Below are 19342 nucleotides of genomic sequence, written 5' to 3' on the forward strand. Positions count from 1 at the left end.
CTTGCTGGCATGTGAAAGCTCATGCCTCTGCACCTCACGCATGCACAGATGGTGCAGGACAGATTTTACGTGTCGAAGTGCAGCGTGAGCCCATATATATTCTCCAGACAAATATATACTCTATCTCGCGAGTACCTCAGAGCTCTGCCAAATGTACGAGGCGCACACAGGCAATATCCTTGTGTAGCGGTATATAATTCAGGGTGTAACTGACTGATGATTAGCTGCACTAGTTTTATTTTTGCTACAGGATGCGATATAGCAATACGTGACATGTTATGGCCTTTGCACATGCACGTCATATACTGGAAATTAGTGACAGTTACCGCCAGTAACCATAATAGCCACCCTAACCATGATCACCTATAGCAACATGGCAGCGCCCATACAGGGCTGACCACCCCCTTCTATCCGAATTCGCGCTTTTTACTGGCTCTGTGCCCTGTCAGCAAGAATCAAATGGCACAATCCGTCATCACTAAATCTTGTCTCAAGCTGAAGTCAAAGCATTAGGTATGTTCTGCTGTAATTTTTGAGATTGGCTGTTTGTTTTCATGCTGCTAGGACTACAGACACGGCGTTGAGCCTTAGAATTGGCTTGATTTCTAGTTAGCAGATGGCGCCACATCATTAGCACTGGTGATGCATTGACGATGCAGAACGCTGTGAAGGCCTAATAGTTCACTGCATAATTTACTCCCCTGCTCTGGCATGGTACGTGATGATAGTAGCGAGCAAATGCCAAGTATAGACGCCGAGCAGACGCTGTGCCGCAGGTGAACATTTATGAGGACGTTGGTCCTTGCCACTGGCTAAGGAGCCTGCAAGGTGAATGCAGGAAAAGTGTACAGGTGAACCGAAGCCCCCACTGTTGCATGCATGTAAACAAGGTTATGGTGTCAAATTTTTTTCTGTCAATCCACTAATGATGGAGCATGTGCTGTTAGGGTTGGCGTCTGACACCACGTGGCGAGAGGTCATTCACCCTACCCCCTGAGCCGGAGCCCACGGGGGCCCTCTCTCCGTGCCTGTCACGTGACATTCGACGGAAGCAAGATCCCGCCCTCACTTGTAGAGAGCCTATTTAAGGGGTTCCGAAATGTACTTGAGACTTGAGGCTTCATACTTCATGCTTTTCTTATTTTCTTTCAACTACCTTTGAATAAACCGTGCAAGTTTCGCCCCTGCTTGTCTCGCCCCTGCTTGGTCACCATGATCTACCGGATGCCTGTAGCCCGCCGACAACGCCACGCTACCCAATAAGTAATGTCGGTCGAGCTTCGATAGGCAGGCGCCGCTACTTCTCGGCAGCAGTACGGTACGCTACCCTGGAGCACGCAACAAACTGGCTGGCAGCGATTGGGATACGGAATGCTGGAGACCCCAACTTGGACGACAACTACAAGATCGTAGCCTCTTCGTCCTGGCAACAACGTTCGGAAGGAAGGTGTCTGGATCATGACTGCATGTGGTGAGTGCATGGCTTTTCTTCACTGAGATATCACTTGGCTTTTACGTATTTTTTGGAAAGTACATTGCAGTGATTTTTCTTTAAACCGTTGACGGAAGTTTGAGTACGTCAAGGTTGTATAGAGTGAAGGTTTAGCAGCACTAAGGGCAGCCATGAACTTGAAGGCACTAAAGAAGCCGGAATTGTTGAGCTTGGCCAAAGAGTTGGGCCTCCAAATTGCCGAATCAAAGAGAAAGCCGGAGATCATTGAGGCGATCGAAGCGACCGGGGCAGACGACGAGGAACTGACGGAATGCCTAGAGAGCATTAACGAGAGAGAGGAAGAGCGTAAGCGCCTCGAGAAAGAAGAAAAAGAAGAGCGTAAGCGCCTAGAGGAAAAAGAGCGTAAGCGCCTAGAGGAAAAAGAAGAGCGTAAGCGCCTAGAGGAAAAAGAAGAGCGTAAGCGCCTAGAGGAAAAAGAAAAGCGCGAGCACGCCGCACGTGAGGCCAAAGAAGAGCGCGACCGTGTTGCACGCGACGCACTCGAAATGAAGCGCCTAGAGATTGAGCTTCTGAAAGCACAGAGGCACGTGAAAGCGAGCGCAGAATGACAGACTTCTACGCAGTAGGATGGGACATAGGTCTTTTTCTGGTAGTTTTAGTGGACGTGTGAGAAGGCAAAATTCGCGAGAAACACGTGGCCGCAACGCTTGCTTACGTTACTGCCATGTGAGGTAGCTGATATTATCGCCCGCATGGGGAAAGAAGCAGAGGACTTCGATGAAGTCAAAGCAAATCTGCTTAAAAAGTACAGATTATCAGCGGAAGCATTCAGGCGAAAATTCAGGGAAGTCGAGAAGACCAAAAGTGAGTCGTATTCAGATTTTGCATACACTTTGGAGGTAAACCTGAAGTAATCGCTCAGAGAAGAGGGTGCACTCGGCGATGCCGAAAAGACAATGCAGTGCGTTGCCTTAGAACAGTTCTACCGCCGGCTGCCAGTAAACATCAAGCATTGGGTTCAGGATAGGCCAGGCGTAGACACTGTTTCGAGAGCAGCCGATCTGGCTGAGGAGTACGTAACTCGCCGTGCGGACGAAGGCAGCGAAGCTCCTAAGGAGGAGATGAATAAATACAGACCCGACAAGCCAAAACGATGGTCAAAGTCGAGTCGGTATAAAACAAAGGAAAGATCAGATTCAGGGAAAAGTAGTGACGAGGACAGCGAAGGAGAAAAGGAGTCACCCGAACAGAGGGCAGAAAAGCAAAAGAAAAAGGCTTTCGAGGCCAAGAAACCAGTAGTTTGCTACAACTGCCGGCAAACGGGGCATATCTCCGTGGATGCAGAAATCCCAAACTAGTGTTGATGTCACTAAGTAGTAACGCAGAGAATCTGAACTTGCTTGAACCGTACATTCGAGACCTCGTGGTAAACGGCAAACCGTGTAGAGTGCTTCGCGACTCGGCAGCCACAATGGACGTAGTGCATCCGTCGTACGTAGAGGCAGGCCAGTTCACGGGGGAATGTGCTTCGATAAGGCAAGCCGTAGAGGCCTCCAGTGTTTGTCTCCCGGTGGCCAAAATTCGTATTGAAGGCCCTTTCGGAGTACTGGACACTGAAGCCGCCGTCTCGGCACATCTTCCGCCGCAGTATCCGTATTTGTTTTCTAACAAATCAGAGGATTTGCTACGACGCAAGGGAACAGTGCAAGCCCTAACTCGTTCCAAGGCAAAGGAGCTCGTGGCTAAAGCAGTGGATGAAAGTCCAGTGGTGAAAGAAACTGGTTTGACAGCTGATTGGTCGACTAGTACTGAACGGGATAGCCCCTATAGGGGATGAGGCGGAAAGTACGCCAGCCAATAAAAAAAACCAGGAAAGCAGCGGAGCCTGAAATGTCGCGAGAGGCAGAATGTAGGAGAAAATTGTTAAACGTAAGCCCTGCCATAATGATTGCTGAGCAGGAAATGTGTAAAGCACAAAACAATGCTGAGCATTACTATGACAGGACGGCTCGCACGCGACGCTTCGAAGTTGGGGAAAAGCGAATGATCGAGAAACCCTCGTTGAATAACCAATCTGAGGAAATGCCTGTCGACTTTCGAGAGTTAGAAGCAGTGAAGGAGACAAGACATTGACGAGACCATTGATAAGTTAGTAGAACAGGCAGAGTTGAATCCCAATCGGAGGGCCGAACTGAGGGAACTCGTGTTTGAATTTAAAGACGTATTTTCAGACACACCGGGCAGGACGACTGCGATCGTTCACGATATCGAGTTAACCTCGTCGGACCCTGTTCATTCTAAAGCTTATCACGTTTCGCCTCGTCAACATGAAGTCATGACCGCTGAAATAAACAAGATGTTAGAGATAGGTGTAATCAAGCCAGGAGAGAGTGATTATACCTCGCCTCTTGGTTGAGGTCCCAGGAAAAGAGCCGCGGCCATGTATCGACTACCGCAGGCTCAATTTAATCGCGAAGGACCAGACTTATCCAATACCGCATATTGAGGAAAGGCTTGAGAAAGTGAGCAGTGCTAATTTCATCTCTACGCTCGATTTAGTCAGAGGGTATTGGCAGGTTCCATTGACCGAGAGGGCAAGCAGGCTTGCAGCATTTATTTCCCCGATGGGAGCCTTTCGTCCGAAAGTCGTGAGTTTTGGATTGAAGAATGCGCCATATTGCTTCTCTAGCTTTATGGACCAGGTGCTACGAGGAATGGAGGACTTAGCACTTCCTTATCTCGATTCATCATGGGCGGACCATATGCAACACCTGCGAACCGTGTTGTGTCGGCTACGAGAGGCCAACTTAACTGTTAAGGCTCCCAAATTCCAGTTAGGGCGCGCGGAGGTAGCTTATCTAGGTCATGTAATAGGGCAAGGCCATCGTCGGCCTTCCGAGGTTAAACTGACCGCGATAGACAACTTCCCGCAACCACGCACCAAGCGGGACATCAGATCATTCCTTGGCTTGGCGGGTTATTACCAAAGATATATGCCACGGTATTCCGAGATTGCGAGTCCTTTAACGGATGCTCTCAGAAAAACAGAACCACATACGGTAAAGTGGGATGACTCAAAAGAAAAGGCTTTTAGTATGCTGAAGAATGCACTAAGGAGTCAGCCAGTGTTGAACGCGCCCGACTACTCTAAGCCATTCATTCTTCAATGTGATGCCAGTGACGGGGGTATGGGGGTGGTGCTCAGTCAAAAGAGAGATGACGAGAACGAACATCCTGTACTGTACGCCAGTAGAAAGCTTTCAGTTCGTGAGGAAGCATGCAGTGCATCAGAAAAGGAATGCGCCTGTGTAGTTTGGGCGGTACAGAAACTAGCTTGCTATATCGCTCGCTCAAGATTCACCATAGAGACTGACCACTGTCCCCTCACATGGCTGCAGTCCATGTCTACGAAAAACGGTAGTCTTTTGCGCTGGAGCTTGGCTCTTCAACAGTACACCTTCGATATTCGCTACAAGAAGGGTAAGCTTAACGGCAATGCCGACAGTTTAAGTCGTTGCCCCTAGAGTATCGAAAGCCTCATGCTCATCCGGGTTTCCGTGGCATATTTTTCGTGCATTCATATGTTTTTCCGAAGTGAAGCCAATTGTTAGCTGATTTTAATAACCACGTCTTGGCGCTTTCAAGAAATGGCTGTCTTTAGTGTTAAGGGGGGGAGGACGCGCGTAGGAAATGGGAAAGGTGTAGCGGGTTTTCTTTTTTTTAAAAGCCGGGTGTGTCTTTGGGGAGAGTGGCCTTGTGCTCGCTGCTTTGTGGTTGTGGGTCCGGCACTGTTCTGGGGTGATTGCTTGCCCACGCAGGAGACGAAAAGTTGCGAGACCTGCTTGCAAAGACCAATTTCACCGGACCAGACCAAGGAGAAAAGTCAGAAGAGCGCCACGAGGACGGAACACCACTCCCCGGAATCTACCTGCTACGAACGAAGGGTTCGTGACCTCTACGGGGAATCCTGATACCGAAACGCCGATCCCTCGTACAGCGGCTGCTGGCCCCTACATGTCGGGATCTTCCTCCCCCGCCGGAGATGCTGTTAAGGTTGACGTCTGACACCACGTGGCGAGAGGTCATTCACCCTACTCCCTGAGCCGGAGCCCACGAGCGACCTCATCCCCGTCGCCTCTCATGGTCGTGGCATCGTGTGTGCTTACCTCATCCCCTTCAGCCCCCCCTGAGCCGGAGCCCATGGGGGCCCTCTCTCCGTGCCTGTCACGTGACATTCGACGGAAGCAAGATCCCGCCCATACTTGTAGAGAGCCTATTTAAGGTCGCCATGATCTACCGGATGCCTGCAGCCCGCCGACAACTCCACGCTACCCAATAAGTAATGTCGGTCGAGCTTCGATAGGCAGGCGCCGCTACTTCTCGGCAGCAGTACGGTACGCTACCCTGGAGCACGCAACAGTACCAACAGGATGGCAAGCATGTACCGACAGGATGGATGAGCACATCTGGAGGGCCAAGTGGGTGCACACTGGTGCACGTCATGTAGGTTCAAACTGCCATTACTCGCGAGGCAAGGGAAACGCAAGGCGTGTGGGCACGAGCTTTTGCACACCGGCACGCGTACATGTAGTTTGGCCTAAATGCTGACAGTGACACTGGCAACCTTGTGCTTACCCCTGTTTTTGAGTACACTGTGGCGGGCCTTCTATTGCATGCTCTGACGGCCCAGTGAATCTTGTATGCCTTCTTGGCCAAGGACCCTTCACAGCTTCTGGGATGGCCACTTGTATGTAATTAAAAAGCACCATAGGGCATAATGCACACACACAGAATCGAGAGATGCTCTGGGGCAACAGCAAGCGTAAATGGGATTAAGCCGTAGTTGAACCGTTCCATTATGCAATCAACATTGTTAAAATCACAATGAAGTGTAGCCCTAATTCAAATAGAATTAACTTCAATTGGATCTCAAGCACCATGGTCAAGCTAGGGCTCCCTTACTGTCAAAGGATCTGGCCAAAGTAGTTTTCACAACAAGCTTCATTAAACTCTCTTAACCCTCTCAAAGTCAATTTATTTCGCCATATGATTCGCCATATGCAACCGCTCAGTCTATTTTTTTTTTTTATTTCAGATTCCAATTCTTCTTGGGGGGGGGGGGGGGGGGACCTGTTTCGAAAAATATTGACCGTAATTTTTCTACGGTGACCGTAAAGTGAGAAAAAAATGTATCGCGTTGGTATATATGTACTCTTTATGAATAACAACAATAAAGAAGAAAATAAACTTATAAGAATTAAAAAGTTGACGCATTGTTATACAAATAGTTCAAGGCTTTGGAAATGCGCAAGTCTCAAATGTTCCTGCTGTTACATTATGTACGTCCATAGGGTAATTGAACTGCATAGGTGTTCGCACTAAAGGAAACTGTGTGGTTGTGTGCCTGCCAAAAAAGCAAAAGATGTGACAAACTTCCGCTAATCTTAATTTTATTGCCAACCAGATCCAATTAGTTTTCACAAGTCTAAAAAAAAAAAAGAAAAGGAAAAGAAACGGAAACACATGCAAGGTGGCATCCTTCCTATGCGTGAGCATTAGACGAGCGAGAAACAGCGGTCGCCCTTTGAGCGATTAGAAATGAGATGGCCATTAGATTTGCAAGTGCAAGAAGCCGAACCTGCCCGCAGAACAAAACTCAAGCCGCCGTCCGCACGCTTGCGCGCCAATGCGCGAGCGGTAGTATATAGACGCACCGGAGCAAACTAACTCTAAAAAAAAAAAAAAAAAAAAACCGAGAGAGGGAGGCGCACAAAAAAAGTTCCCTGTATTCCTACATAGTCGCAGCGCATGACAGAAAAGAAAAAGTTAGGAAATAGGCGCACTTTTTAAACGTACAGACGGCGCCGTAAACATTGGGCATCGACCATTTTGGACTTGTTCACGGCATTTACGTCATTGACCCTGAAAGGTTACTTACAGGGTGACCATGTGACACCAATTGAATCTTCTTTGTCCCATGGGCGTCCATGAAGTTTTGTCTATCTCAGTCATGCTGTGTACTAAAGTTTTATGGCAGAGGGTAATAACTAGTCATTTGTACACTCCTTTCTTCTTTACAGGCAACAGTTTCCCAGTGGGGAAAAAGTGACCTACACTGGCAAAGAGTGCCTTTGTTCAAAGTGTATCCAAATACCTGTGGTGACATCCCAATCTGTGGAAGAGCCACACATCAATGGAGCAATCAGTAAGTTGACCTCATCACATATCTCATTTGAGCTGATTAAGGGCATCTTGTTAATCCTGCTTGAAGCTGTTTAGGTGCTTGCGACAGTATTCCAAATCTAAACAAATATTAGCCCCCCAGGATAGCAGCGCACAGAAAGACGAAAACAGAACGAGCAAAAATAAAAAGCACGTGCACTGATCTATTTTGCCATCCATATGACAGCCATGTCCAATGTCTTCGCAGCAGTGTTAACCACAGACCTGCTGCAGCACAATCATTGCAAGTTGACGTACACGAGCAAGATCGCACTGATGGTGGTGATTGTAGCACTCCAATCCATATGGGATGGAGTCATTATGTCAGTTCTCACATTATACCAGCTCTTCTGCCCATGTTATTAAACTTAGGCGATGGCAGCAGCAGAGTTGTAGACGTCACTTGCGGCACAGTGGTGCTGTCGTCCACAGAAAGGAGTGTATGAAGGTCATTCCACGTCATTTGAGGGAGGGTGTAAGTTATTAGGTCTGCCAAAAAAGTGCCAGAGTGACTGAAGGTCATGTTTCAGCCCGAAAGCACCCGCTTGCACTTACTGATGTGTGCCAGTGGTTAGGGCTTTACATTGCCACTCCCGAGATAACTTGGGCACTCACTCTCGCACAACTCTTGTCATTCCCGAGTATACAGTTGAACCCGTTTATGAATATCCCAAACACAGTCGAACTCTACTATATCAAACCCCTTTACATTGTGAATTATCTCTTATATCGAACAATTTCCGAACACTAAGGTTGCAGTCGGAATATATAGCGAAAGTATTACATTGAACAAAAATAGCAGGCACTGCTTTTATATTGAACATGAAACAGTGCTAAACTTCTCCAGAAGCTGCCAACACCTCCGTAGAAGTGTTTTCACCCAGCTGCACCTGTGTGCATGCCTGTGCAGCACTACTGCAACATGGCTGGGCACCCTTAAAAAAATAATCCTGGTCTGTTTCTCACACGCTTATGGAGGTTCGTGCGCATTGTTAACTCGCATATTGCCTTTGTTTTTGCTTGATGCCTAGGACGAAGCTGCAAATCTGCCATTCACCCTAAAGTTAGAAATTATCAAGTTGAATGTGCAGAGAAAAGAACTCTGTCACCAGTGTCCCAGGCTGATATCAATAAGGAAATGAACCCAAACTGCTTTCATTGTGCTGCTTTTCGCATTCCCGTTGACAACAGTGAAAATGAACCTACAGCTGGTTTCGACAAAGTCCGAAGCTATTTGTCAGCATTTTGAGAAACTGTTAATGAGTCAATGGTCGACAAGTTTGTGTCCAAAGATGAAGACGCCGGGGCCATGGGAGAGCTAGAGAATGAGGACTTCACCACTGATGCTATGAATCACTACAAAGTGAAGGTAACAGTGAATACAATATGGATCCTGTGCCCACTTGCTCCAACTTGATGTGTGTGCTCGTCCTATTCCGGCACTTCTGCAAGAACGTTAGAAGGCTGCTGTCTCAGCTGATCGTAGTCTTTGGATAACGTGAAAAAATTTGTGCTCTCCCAGCAGAATTGGCACTATATTGTTCCACAGTAAGCCACAATTAAGTATACTTTTTTAATAAAAAGCACATACAATTTGTAACAGCACTAATGTTGTCGCATTCTTTAAAAGTTCTATATTGAATCACACAATACTGTTATGTGGCGCTTGCACATCAACATGACAATGGTGCCTTGAGCGCGAAGACAAGGCGGGGAAGAAGTGCTGCTCAAGGTGGCAGTTAACTTGGCTGTTTTACTGGAACGCTACTCAGCACACACCTCAGGTGCGGCAGTTCATGGACCGGTGGCTCTCGGGTCAGCCAGCGTCTCCAGCACTGGCAGCTGGAGCCCTGGTCCCTTGGACACACTTGTCCGTCCTTGACTCCACAGCCCTCTGCACCTTGCCACACACGTCTTGTCCGGCAGAACCTCTTTTATCCCAGGCGCTCGGAACTGCTGTCCGCCTGGTTTGAACAATGCGAGATTACGCCTCGTGCCTCCATGCTCATGCACCTGTTCACTTCCTTCCTCATGGAGCTTGGGTGTCTGCCCCAGTCTTCTCACGGCACTAACATATTACAGTAGGACTACTATGAACGTTCGAGTCGGCGCAACTGGGATCCGATGCCCTTGCTTGTGAACATGTTATTTTACCTCAAAGGAATGGCAAAAGTATGTGGTTTAACAACCACGAGGAGGAGCTGGGAAGCTGGGGTGCCTGCAAGAAAAAGCTGGGTGAATTGGGTGGGAGGGCAGTTGGCCGCTGCAAAAGAAGAGCTAGCCATTTTTGTGCAGATACCCACTGAATCATACATATCCTATATTCAGAATGCATTGGCGCTGTGTCGATAAGTTGATACTGACATGTTCGCGTCCGACAAGGTTGGATATGTCTTTAAGAGGAAGCTTTAGCTCGGGGGCTCCTATCTAAATATGTACATGTAAAAGGAGAATTAGTTTTTTTCAGCAACCACCGCACCAAATTTGACGAGGTTTGTTGCATTTACAAGAAAAACTCAAAATCTAGTGACTGTTGGTTTCGAATTTTTGAGTTAATCGTGAATTTTTTATTAAAAATTGGCAAAAATCGAAAAATTTCAAAAAACGAAACTATCAAGTTTACAACTCTGTAACTCAGCAATGAAACATGATATCACAATTCTGTGAATTGCATCTAATAGTACATCTAAAGCGGACAAAATTGGTATGTTACACATGAATATAAAAAAATTTAATCATAGGGACATACAACGTTTGCAAAACCGTTGTAACCAACGTAAAAATTCACGTAAGATGTAAAATGACATACTGAATTTGTCCGCTTTCAATGATCTAATGGATGCCGTTTACAGAACCGCGATATCAGTTCTTGATGCAGAGTTATGAATTTGTAAACTTTGTGCTTCTATTTTTTTCAAACGGTCAAATATTTGAAAATCGTGTTAAGAAAATTTAAGCCCTAAACCGAAATTCCGCTTCCAACAGTCACTAGAATTTAACTTTCTCTTTCAAATGCAACAAATTTCATCAAAATTAGTGCAGGGGTTATCTCAGAAAAACGTTTTTGCGTTTTACATGTATTTGAATAGGCTGCGTCGGAGTTGGGCCCGAGCTAAAGCTTCCTCTTAAGGGCGTACTGGATGACGCATTGAACCTCTTGAATTACCGAAATTGCATGACCATCAAAAGGCATCATTTAGAAATGCTGGTGCTTCGAGCGGGCCAAGAGGCGCTGTATTGAGAAGCCATTCGCACAGTTTCCAAAGACCACTGCGACAGCCTCGTGCGAAGACGGCTTTTGCCTATGACCTCTGCCTGCACCTAAGCTTTCATGGGTGGTGCGCCGAGAAATTGAAGCGGTGGCTCCTCCTGCTCTCTACAGCGGTATCGGTGATTCCTCTGCGCCTTAAGTTCCTCTCATTCAGGCCATTGTCCGCTCACAGCCTCTATTGGCAACAACCCTGTCGCCTATACTGTGCTCCACAGCCGATAGCCATTGCTATGAGGTAGTCCATCCCGTTGACCGCCACCACGTTGTTCATCTCCTTCCCCTCAACGTAGATGCCAGACCTCGCCACTGAACTCTGGACTGGAAAACTTGGTGATAGATATCTCAGAGGAAATGCTGCATCGACTTCCGCTGCAAATCCTTTCCTTGTACAGTTAAACCTGGATGTAACGACCCTCTATGTAATGAATTCCTCGATTTAACAAAGTTTTTGAATTCCCCAACACTGCCCCCATTGAAGCCCGTGTATTTTCAACCTCGATGTAACGAACGCGTTGCAGCGGTTAATCTTCATGTAACTCTCAAAGCTGATCAGTCATTACCTTTTGCACTTTAAGGAAAATTCGACCGAAGAAATGCACTAGATTAGTGAATATTAATACTGTAAGGAACCAGCAGCTATGCGAACGCCTGGGATCGCTGCGACCAAGCAAAGTTGGCGATGATGATGATGATGATGATGATGATGATGATTGAGGCTCCTAGCGCCGCTCCGTGCCTAACGTAGCAGCCTATCATCAACGATTTTGAGTGCAGAACACAGTATCGGAAGTGCAGTAGAGTCGGGAACAAGCACGAAGAAAAAAGACTGAAGCTGTCCACACACGCTGATGTGGACAAGGCAGTGTTCACATGGTTTTTGGGAACGTGAGCCAGAAATGTGCCCATAAGTGGCGCGATTTTACAACAGAAGGCAAAGGATTTTGCGTATATCTTGGGCTATGACGATTTCAAGGCAAGGAACGGGTGGCTGCAGGGATTCAAGAGCCGGCACGGTGTCGTCGGAAGAGTATTCAGTGGCAAATCTGCCGCTGCAGACAGCGATGCTGCTGCTTTGTGGTTGGCTGACAAGCCGCTTGGAATTCTGAGTTGCTTCGAGGCGGCTGAGATGTACAATGCCGACGAGACAGCCCTATTTTGTCAAATGCTTGCGGGCCGCACGCTGGCATTAAAAGGCGACTGCCGTGGCGGAAAGCAGAGCAAGCTCCGCATAACAATTCTGCTGTGCGCCAACCTTGATGGCACAGACAAGGAAGTCCCGCTAGTTGTCGGCGAAAGTGCCCGTCTCAGGTGTTTTAAGGGAACGAAGCGTATGCCCATGAAGTATGTGACGAATTCCAATGCGTCGTTGACTCGTCCAATATTTTCTGAGTGGTTAAAGGAATTTAACCAGGACGTCAAGTGGCAAGGCCGTCAAGTTTGCCTACTGCTGCACAATTGCTCGGTGCACCACGTCGAAGGCCTGCAGCTGTCGAACATCGAACTGCATTACTTCCTGGCCAACTGTACATCCCTAATACCGGCGCCCACTAATCCTGAAGATACTTCTTGACGTCTGTATGGAATGGAAGATGAAGATTGACATTTATCAAGCAGTCGAGATGCTTGCTGCCTCCTGGCAAGAAGTCAGGGCAGAAGTTATCGCGAATTGCTTTTTAAAGGCCAGAATAGCCAAAAACGCACAGGCCGGTGCCGACGAGGAGGAGGAACAAGACCTTCTACTCCGTCCGATGTGGCCGAAGCATAGAATGAGCTACGCACTAGCGGTGGTGTACCCGACGACGTTGAACTGAGTGACTTTTTGTTTGCCGACAATGCTGCCGTAGCTACAGAAGAAATGACTGATGCAGCAGTAGCTGAAAGCGTGCAAAATTTTGATGGCGGTGATGATGGTGCTTGTGAGGCAAGTCCGTGTGATGTGCCTACTGCAAAGGAGGTGAACTCAATGGACATTTTGCATCGTTTAGTTGGCTCGCGCAACGATGAAGGAGCTTTACATGATTTAGCATCTTTGGAGTGGTGTGTTGTGCCTTCACTCGTGCAGAAGAAGCAAGCAGAAATTGCGCAGTTTTTTCACTGTAGAATGCTTGAAGGGTGAGTTCACCTTCACAGATGTCTTGAGTGATTTGGTTTGGTTTCTGCATTATTCGTACGAGCCTTCACGCGAAACCTCTATGTAATGAAAACCTGCATGTAACGAAAAATTGCAAGCTTTTGTCAACTTTGTTACATCCAGGTTTAACCGTACTGCCGACAAGACAAAGCTTGATTGATGTTGACGGTGTGACTGTGCCTGTACTTGTCAACACTGGTGCACAAATTCCGTAATGAATGCTCACCTTCGCTGCCACCTCAAAAAAGTATTGACGCCTGCCACTTCCAATTCTATATGTGTTGCTGACGGAATAAGTCCTGCAGTCTTGGGGATGTGTACAGCTTGTGTCATCATTGCCAGTCGCCATACTACTGTCATATTTGCCATCCTTGAGCAATGCCCCAATGACGTCATTCTTGGTTTGGCTTTTTTGTCTATGCATTTGGCCTTCATTGACTCTGCTACCGACGTACAGTCGCGGCCAAAAATACGCAGCCCATGGCTCTGGATACAGGAGCCGGCCACGGCGCTGCTATCTCCATCGGGCACTTGCTATGAGGGTGCATCGAATGACGACAAACTTCGCCCTCACTCTCATATGGCTGTGTCACCCGCTTGATAAATTTCAAGTGCGGCACTCGGCTGTTTCGCTGCTGATGGTCAGTGTACAGGAGGGCGCTTCCATTTTTCTTCGTTTGCCGTGCTGTCGTAGTTCTTTGCACGGCGGCGGTGGACAGCTTCCAGGCATAGCTGGCAGGTTCAGATGGTTTCTGCAGTGTGAGCCTGGTAACGCTTTGTAACGAGCCTAGTAAAGAGGATGGAACATTAGACAGGACGGGCATTGACACCAACAAAGTAGTGGCTCTTTGCTTGCTACTCCTTTGCGCCAGTGCCTTGCCATCGCTTCTTTCGTTGAGAGCCTGCATGCATGTGCGCCGACCATTCAGGCACCAGGCACGGAAGCACAGCACACACTGGTGGGAGGTGAACCCAAATCAGACACAGCCAGGTACATGTGCTGTGCACTTAGCCGAATGGCCAAACGCGGGCCTGCCAGAGCTGGTGCATGTATGCAAGTGATGCGAGCAGGCACTGGTGCGCGGAGGAAGGGAAGTGCGCACTGATGAACCCTCTTTCCAACTGATCGTCAGCTGCGAAACTGCCAAATGGCGCACTTCTGGGGGGTTTGGGTGAGGAGAAAAGGCGCTTATTTTGCAGCCCATATGGGAGCGTGGTGCCGCATACTAGGGAAAGGGGATGGGGGATGAGATGAGGGGATAGAGGGGAAAAAGGAGAGTAGGTGCCAGTGAGCATTGGACAGCATCGCTCAGGGATGGAGATGACCAGCGAGGGAGGCATGGGCCCATGGGAGGCCGATGTCTAGTGGTGATCTAGGGGCGTGTTTGTCTTCACTTATTCTAGCAGCCTTGCCAATGCTGGAAGGGGGTAATGGGCCGGGAAGAGCAGGTGTGTGGCTGAGGCAGCCGGGAGTCCGTACCGTCAGTAGGTGCTAGACGGGTGCATTTTTGAGCTAATGCAGGACATGTGCAGAGGAGGTGCTCGAGGGTCTCGGCATTGCCACAGCTTCTGCAGGCCGGCGAGACGATGCGTCCCATGGCATGAAGTTTGGCTGCCTTCCATATGGAGCCCGTGCGCAGACGCAGGACCATGGAACAGACCCGTCGCAAGAGACCATTCTCGGGAAGAAGCTTTGGGGCTCGGTTGGTAGCTACCCAGGTGTCTGGATGGCTGGTAGTTAGCAGCTGCTTCAGTCGCGGACTGTAGAAGTCCGATGCTGCGACTCCTCTTGTGAGTGGAACGGTCGGGTGGTGGGCGGCCTTGGCAAGGGCATCCGCCTACTCCTTCCCGACGATCCCCACGTGGGAAGGCAGCCAGTGGAAGGAGACTGCCCTCTCTGCGGTAGGGGTAGCAGAGTTACGCTCTCAGGAGGGTCTCTTACTCCGTGCCGATGGTGATCGGTGAGTGCCTGGAGAGCTGGTCTCGAGTCACTCAGCACCACCACTGTTTGCCTCGGGATGTCGTCAGCCAAGAGATCTGCAGCCAGGTGGAGCCCCGTCAGCTCAGCTGCTGTTGAGCTTGCATGGAAAGGTAGCCGGCACTGCCTGCTCTGGCTCTCAGATGGGATGGTACAGGCTGCTGCTGCAGTACAGTCTAGCTCTTCCAGGAGTTCGCTAGCAGCAGTCCGCTACAGTGCTGCTGCTAGCATCTGGCATTTTGTTGCTCTATTTAGGGATAGGTGCACCTCCGGAGGTTTCTGGTGTGGTGAAGATGTGACCACCGGCACTGGTCGCTCCACAATCCTTGTAGAGCTGGAAGAGGCCCCCCATGTGAGATAGCAGTTTGCTCCGCAGTCGGAAGAGCTGAGCCCCACCATCCGGAGCATGGTGCAGATGGTCAGTGTGCCCAAGGGCACGGTGGAGCATGTGCAGCGACAGTGGCTATGATCCAGCGACAGCCAGTGTGGCAGCAACTGAGTAGTGCTTGGGTAGACCGAGGATGCTCATTACTGCATTCCTGTGCAGTCTCTAGAGCTACGGTTTCCTGGCTGGAGACAGAACAGTGGCAGAGCATACAGCAGGATGGATGTGGTCATAGCTTGGTTCATCCGCAGCGCCCACTTGACGGTGCAGCCCCGGCCACTTTGCTGCAGCTTGTTCACTGCTCCCTTGACTCTTCGGACCTAGGTGGTGACAGTTTTGTAGCAGGAATCCAGGAGAGCCAGTGATCGATATTTAGACCCAAATAGGTGACCTCCCGTTTCTCTGGAAAGGTGGTGTTTGCAGTCCACAGCTGCTTGACGTAGTGGCATGCTACAAACAACGGGGGTTCAAGTACTGCCCTATCTTTTCCATGGAAACAGAGGCCAATTCCACCAAAGATGACTGCTTCTAGGGCCCTCTGCAGTGAGCCCTGGATGGCAGCGATGCTTTTCCTGGGTCCTCGAACCCACAACCCCACATCATCTGCATAGATAGCGCAGCAGGTAGTAGGTGTCTGTTAGTAGTGCTGCTGTGAGTCCTGCCAGAGCTAGGTTGAAGAGGAAGGGGCTCACCACCGATCTCTGAGGGACGCAAAAAGTGATGTCTCTGGGGTCTCTGGGGTTGCTGAGCACCTTGCCAACACGCACTTCGAAGCTTCAGCCCACTAGGAAGGCAGAGATGAATCCTGAAGGCATCCCATGATGCCTAAGCAGTACAGAGCAGCATCGATCACCCAGTGCGGCAGCCAGTCAAAAGCACTCTGGACGTCCAGGAGCAGCAGCATGGAGACACCCCGCTGCCCTTCGCATTGTCCAGGGTGGCCACCACATCATACATGGAATTCGTCGTTGAGTGCTTGTCAGAAGTCAGATTGCTGCTCTGCAAAGTGCTCCAGCTGGGCAGCTATCCATTCTAGCCATGCCAGGGCCATCTTGTCCATCACCTAGCGTGCTGCAGACGTAAGGGAGACTGGCCTGTAAGCAGAGAGCGATGTCGCAGGCTTCCATAGTTTCACGAAGGGCACCACCACAGCCATCAGCCAGCTCTCAGGCCCCATTGCTCCAGGTGGCGTTGAACTGCTCCTGGAGTCATTCCTGTTGTGGCTCTGCAAGGTTTCGCAGCATCTGGCAGGTTATGCCGTCGGCTCCTGGAGCACTCAGTCATTGTGTGAGAGCCAGCACAGACTCGAGCTCGTGCATGCGGAGAGGCTTGTTGAACAGGGCAGAGATATGTGCTGCCACCTACTCTGGATGATGGCAGGGAGGAAGGCAGTGTCCTGCGGCAGCCGACGAGGGCATGTTCTGCGGGACTGGGGTCTCTCAACAAACCAGTCTGCTAGGCGCTTGACCAGGGCCTGCTTGCTGATGCCCATCATGACAGCCATGGCCAAGGAACTGGCGTTGTACACTTGGAGCAGCCAATAGTGACCTCAGCAGGCGCCAAGCTCAAGCACCATCTGGATTGCGGCTGATGGAAGTGAAAAGGTTTTCCCAACTTTGGCATCTGCATTGTTGGGCATGGCAACGGCAGACAGCGTCTATTTGACGGTAGGCCATCCTTAGTTCCGGAAACATAGTGGGCGGAGCCTTGCGCTCCGCCTAACACCGAGCAGCTCGCAGTTCCAAATGATGAATATTCGGAACTGCCTTGCCCTCCGGGACTGTAGTGTGGATGGTAGCAGCATTGGCGCACTCCACGACCAGCTGCAGCAGATCTCCACTGTTTGCGGCCTGCTGGCAGAGCTCACGGAAGGCCTTCCAATTGACCGTGAAGCACACTCTACTCCTGTGGGACTTGCCTCGGAACGGAGTAAAGAGCAGAGGCATGCGGTCGGAACCCCAGGTGTCGGGAAGCTATCAAGCGTGTGACTTGGCAGCATGAGAGTGAGGGCAAACGTTGGCGTAACTCGGTGCACCCTCGCAACGAGCACCCAATGGAGATAGCAGCGCCGCGGTGTGGCCCCGCAGCTGCTCCAGCGCCCGGAGCCGTGCACTGAATATTTTTGACCGCGACTGTATTTCAACTTGAGCTTCCTTGTCTTGCCAGTATTCCAGCTGTAACACCTCTTCACTTACCTAAGTTGATTGTTTACAGTTGCAATCACAAGCCGGCCACATATGTATCTGTTACTGACAGTGACTACACAGGGTCTCCACTTGTTGATGTTGACTACACAGGGTCTCCACTTGTCCGCACACACTTGAGCCTGTCATCGACAGGCAAGCACGCCTTCCTGTCCGACTGCAGCTTCTCGACTCAAGTTCTCCTGCAAGGCGTTTCGGTGGCAAAGGTGTGTGCACTTGATGCATGGGCCATATCTGTCTTAGATACAGACAATCAACCTTTACTGCATCTAGCGCCCCATCGAATTTACAAAGATGATTGCTACTAACCTTCAGCCTGACGAAGCTGCTGAGCTCCGTAGTCTTCTAGCAACTTGGAGATCTTCGACCTAACGACTGTCCCTTAGGGCAAACATCGCTGGTGACTTACGGTCTTCATACCAGTGCTGCTAGTCTTATCTGGCGACATCCCTATCGCATGTCTCAAGCTGAATGTCAAGTCATTCGGCATGAAGTAGATAAAATACATGCTAAAGATATCAACGAAGCATCCTCCAGCCCATGGGCCTCTCCTGTTCTGGTCAAGAAGGATGGGAGCTGGAGATTTTGCGTCAACTATTGCTTTTTGCACAAGATAACGTGCAAGGACGTCTAGCCGCCTTCTTTCTACTCCAGAACAAAACTTTTCAATAGCAGAGTGCAAGTGCCCAGCATTAGTCTGGGCGGTCGCAAAATTGCACCCGTACTTGTGTGGCTGTCCATTCTCAGTCTTTACCGACCACCACAGCCTTTGCTTTTGCTGGCTGTGTTCTCTGTAGGACCCGAGTGGCTGCCTTGGTAGTTGGGCTCTCTGGCTCCAAAAGCATTAATTCGTTGTAATATACGTCTGGCCAATTGCACTAGGATGCAGACTGTCTCTCACGTCACCCGGTGGACAGTGTTGGCTCTCCTGACCACAATGCCAGTGCTTGTGTACTGGCTATTTCTTATTTGGTCAATATCTGCACTAAACAGCACCGCGATGGTTTATTTCATTTCATTATCAATCATCTCTGCTTTGGCCATTCCGACCGTTCTGTCCACAGCTTTGTCCTACATGTTGACGTTCTGTACTACTGCAACCTTCAGCCAGATGACCCTGAATATTTGCCAGTTCATCCCCGACACTTGCGTACTACTGTTCTGCATGATCTCCATGACGCACCGACAGCTGGGCATCTCGGTGTCCCCCACACCTACGACCACATGCTGTGGGGATTCTTTTAGCCTGGCCTTTATTGTTCTGTGTGCCACGTTGCCGCCTGCGATCGCTGTCAGCACCGCAAATGTCCTTTTCTTGCACCTGGTAGACATCCCACAAGAGCCATTCTATCATGTCGACCTTGATGTGCTGGGGCCTTTTCCTACATCTGTCTCCAATAAGTGGACTACACGACCAGATGTGCCATCATGCGTGCCATTCCAAGAAGCTGCACTGCAGACGTCGCAGACTTTCTGCTTAAGGGGGGACCCTGCGCCTGGAAACATTTTAATTCTTTGTTGATTTTGATGAAACTTGCTGAGTTTATGTATTTCAATGTGTTTTAAATATACATCCAGTTTTCTTGCAGAGTAAATAACTTTCCAGAAATGGAAGAGATTCAGCTTTACTGCACAATTTGCTTGGAGGTGAGCTATCATAACAGCATGGCATAATAAATATCGACATACGAAAATGAT

The 19342-nt window shown here is 49.4% G+C and overlaps 1 protein-coding gene across 6 annotated transcripts in view; it reads left to right on the forward strand.

Moving 5' to 3' along the window:
* Unc-115a (actin binding LIM protein Uncoordinated 115a) overlaps nt 1-19342 on the forward strand; it is a 593933-nt gene that overhangs the window by 162645 nt on the left and 411946 nt on the right. For all 6 annotated transcript variants that reach the window (XM_075676601.1, XM_075676603.1, XM_075676600.1 and 3 more), the window contains one exon: nt 7534-7658. In XM_075676601.1, coding sequence (XP_075532716.1) covers nt 7534-7658 — 125 coding nt within the window. The remainder of the gene's footprint in view (nt 1-7533; nt 7659-19342) is intronic.

Source organism: Dermacentor variabilis, unplaced genomic scaffold, assembly GCF_050947875.1.
Source record: "Dermacentor variabilis isolate Ectoservices unplaced genomic scaffold, ASM5094787v1 scaffold_12, whole genome shotgun sequence".
Lineage (NCBI taxonomy): Eukaryota > Metazoa > Arthropoda > Arachnida > Ixodida > Ixodidae > Dermacentor > Dermacentor variabilis.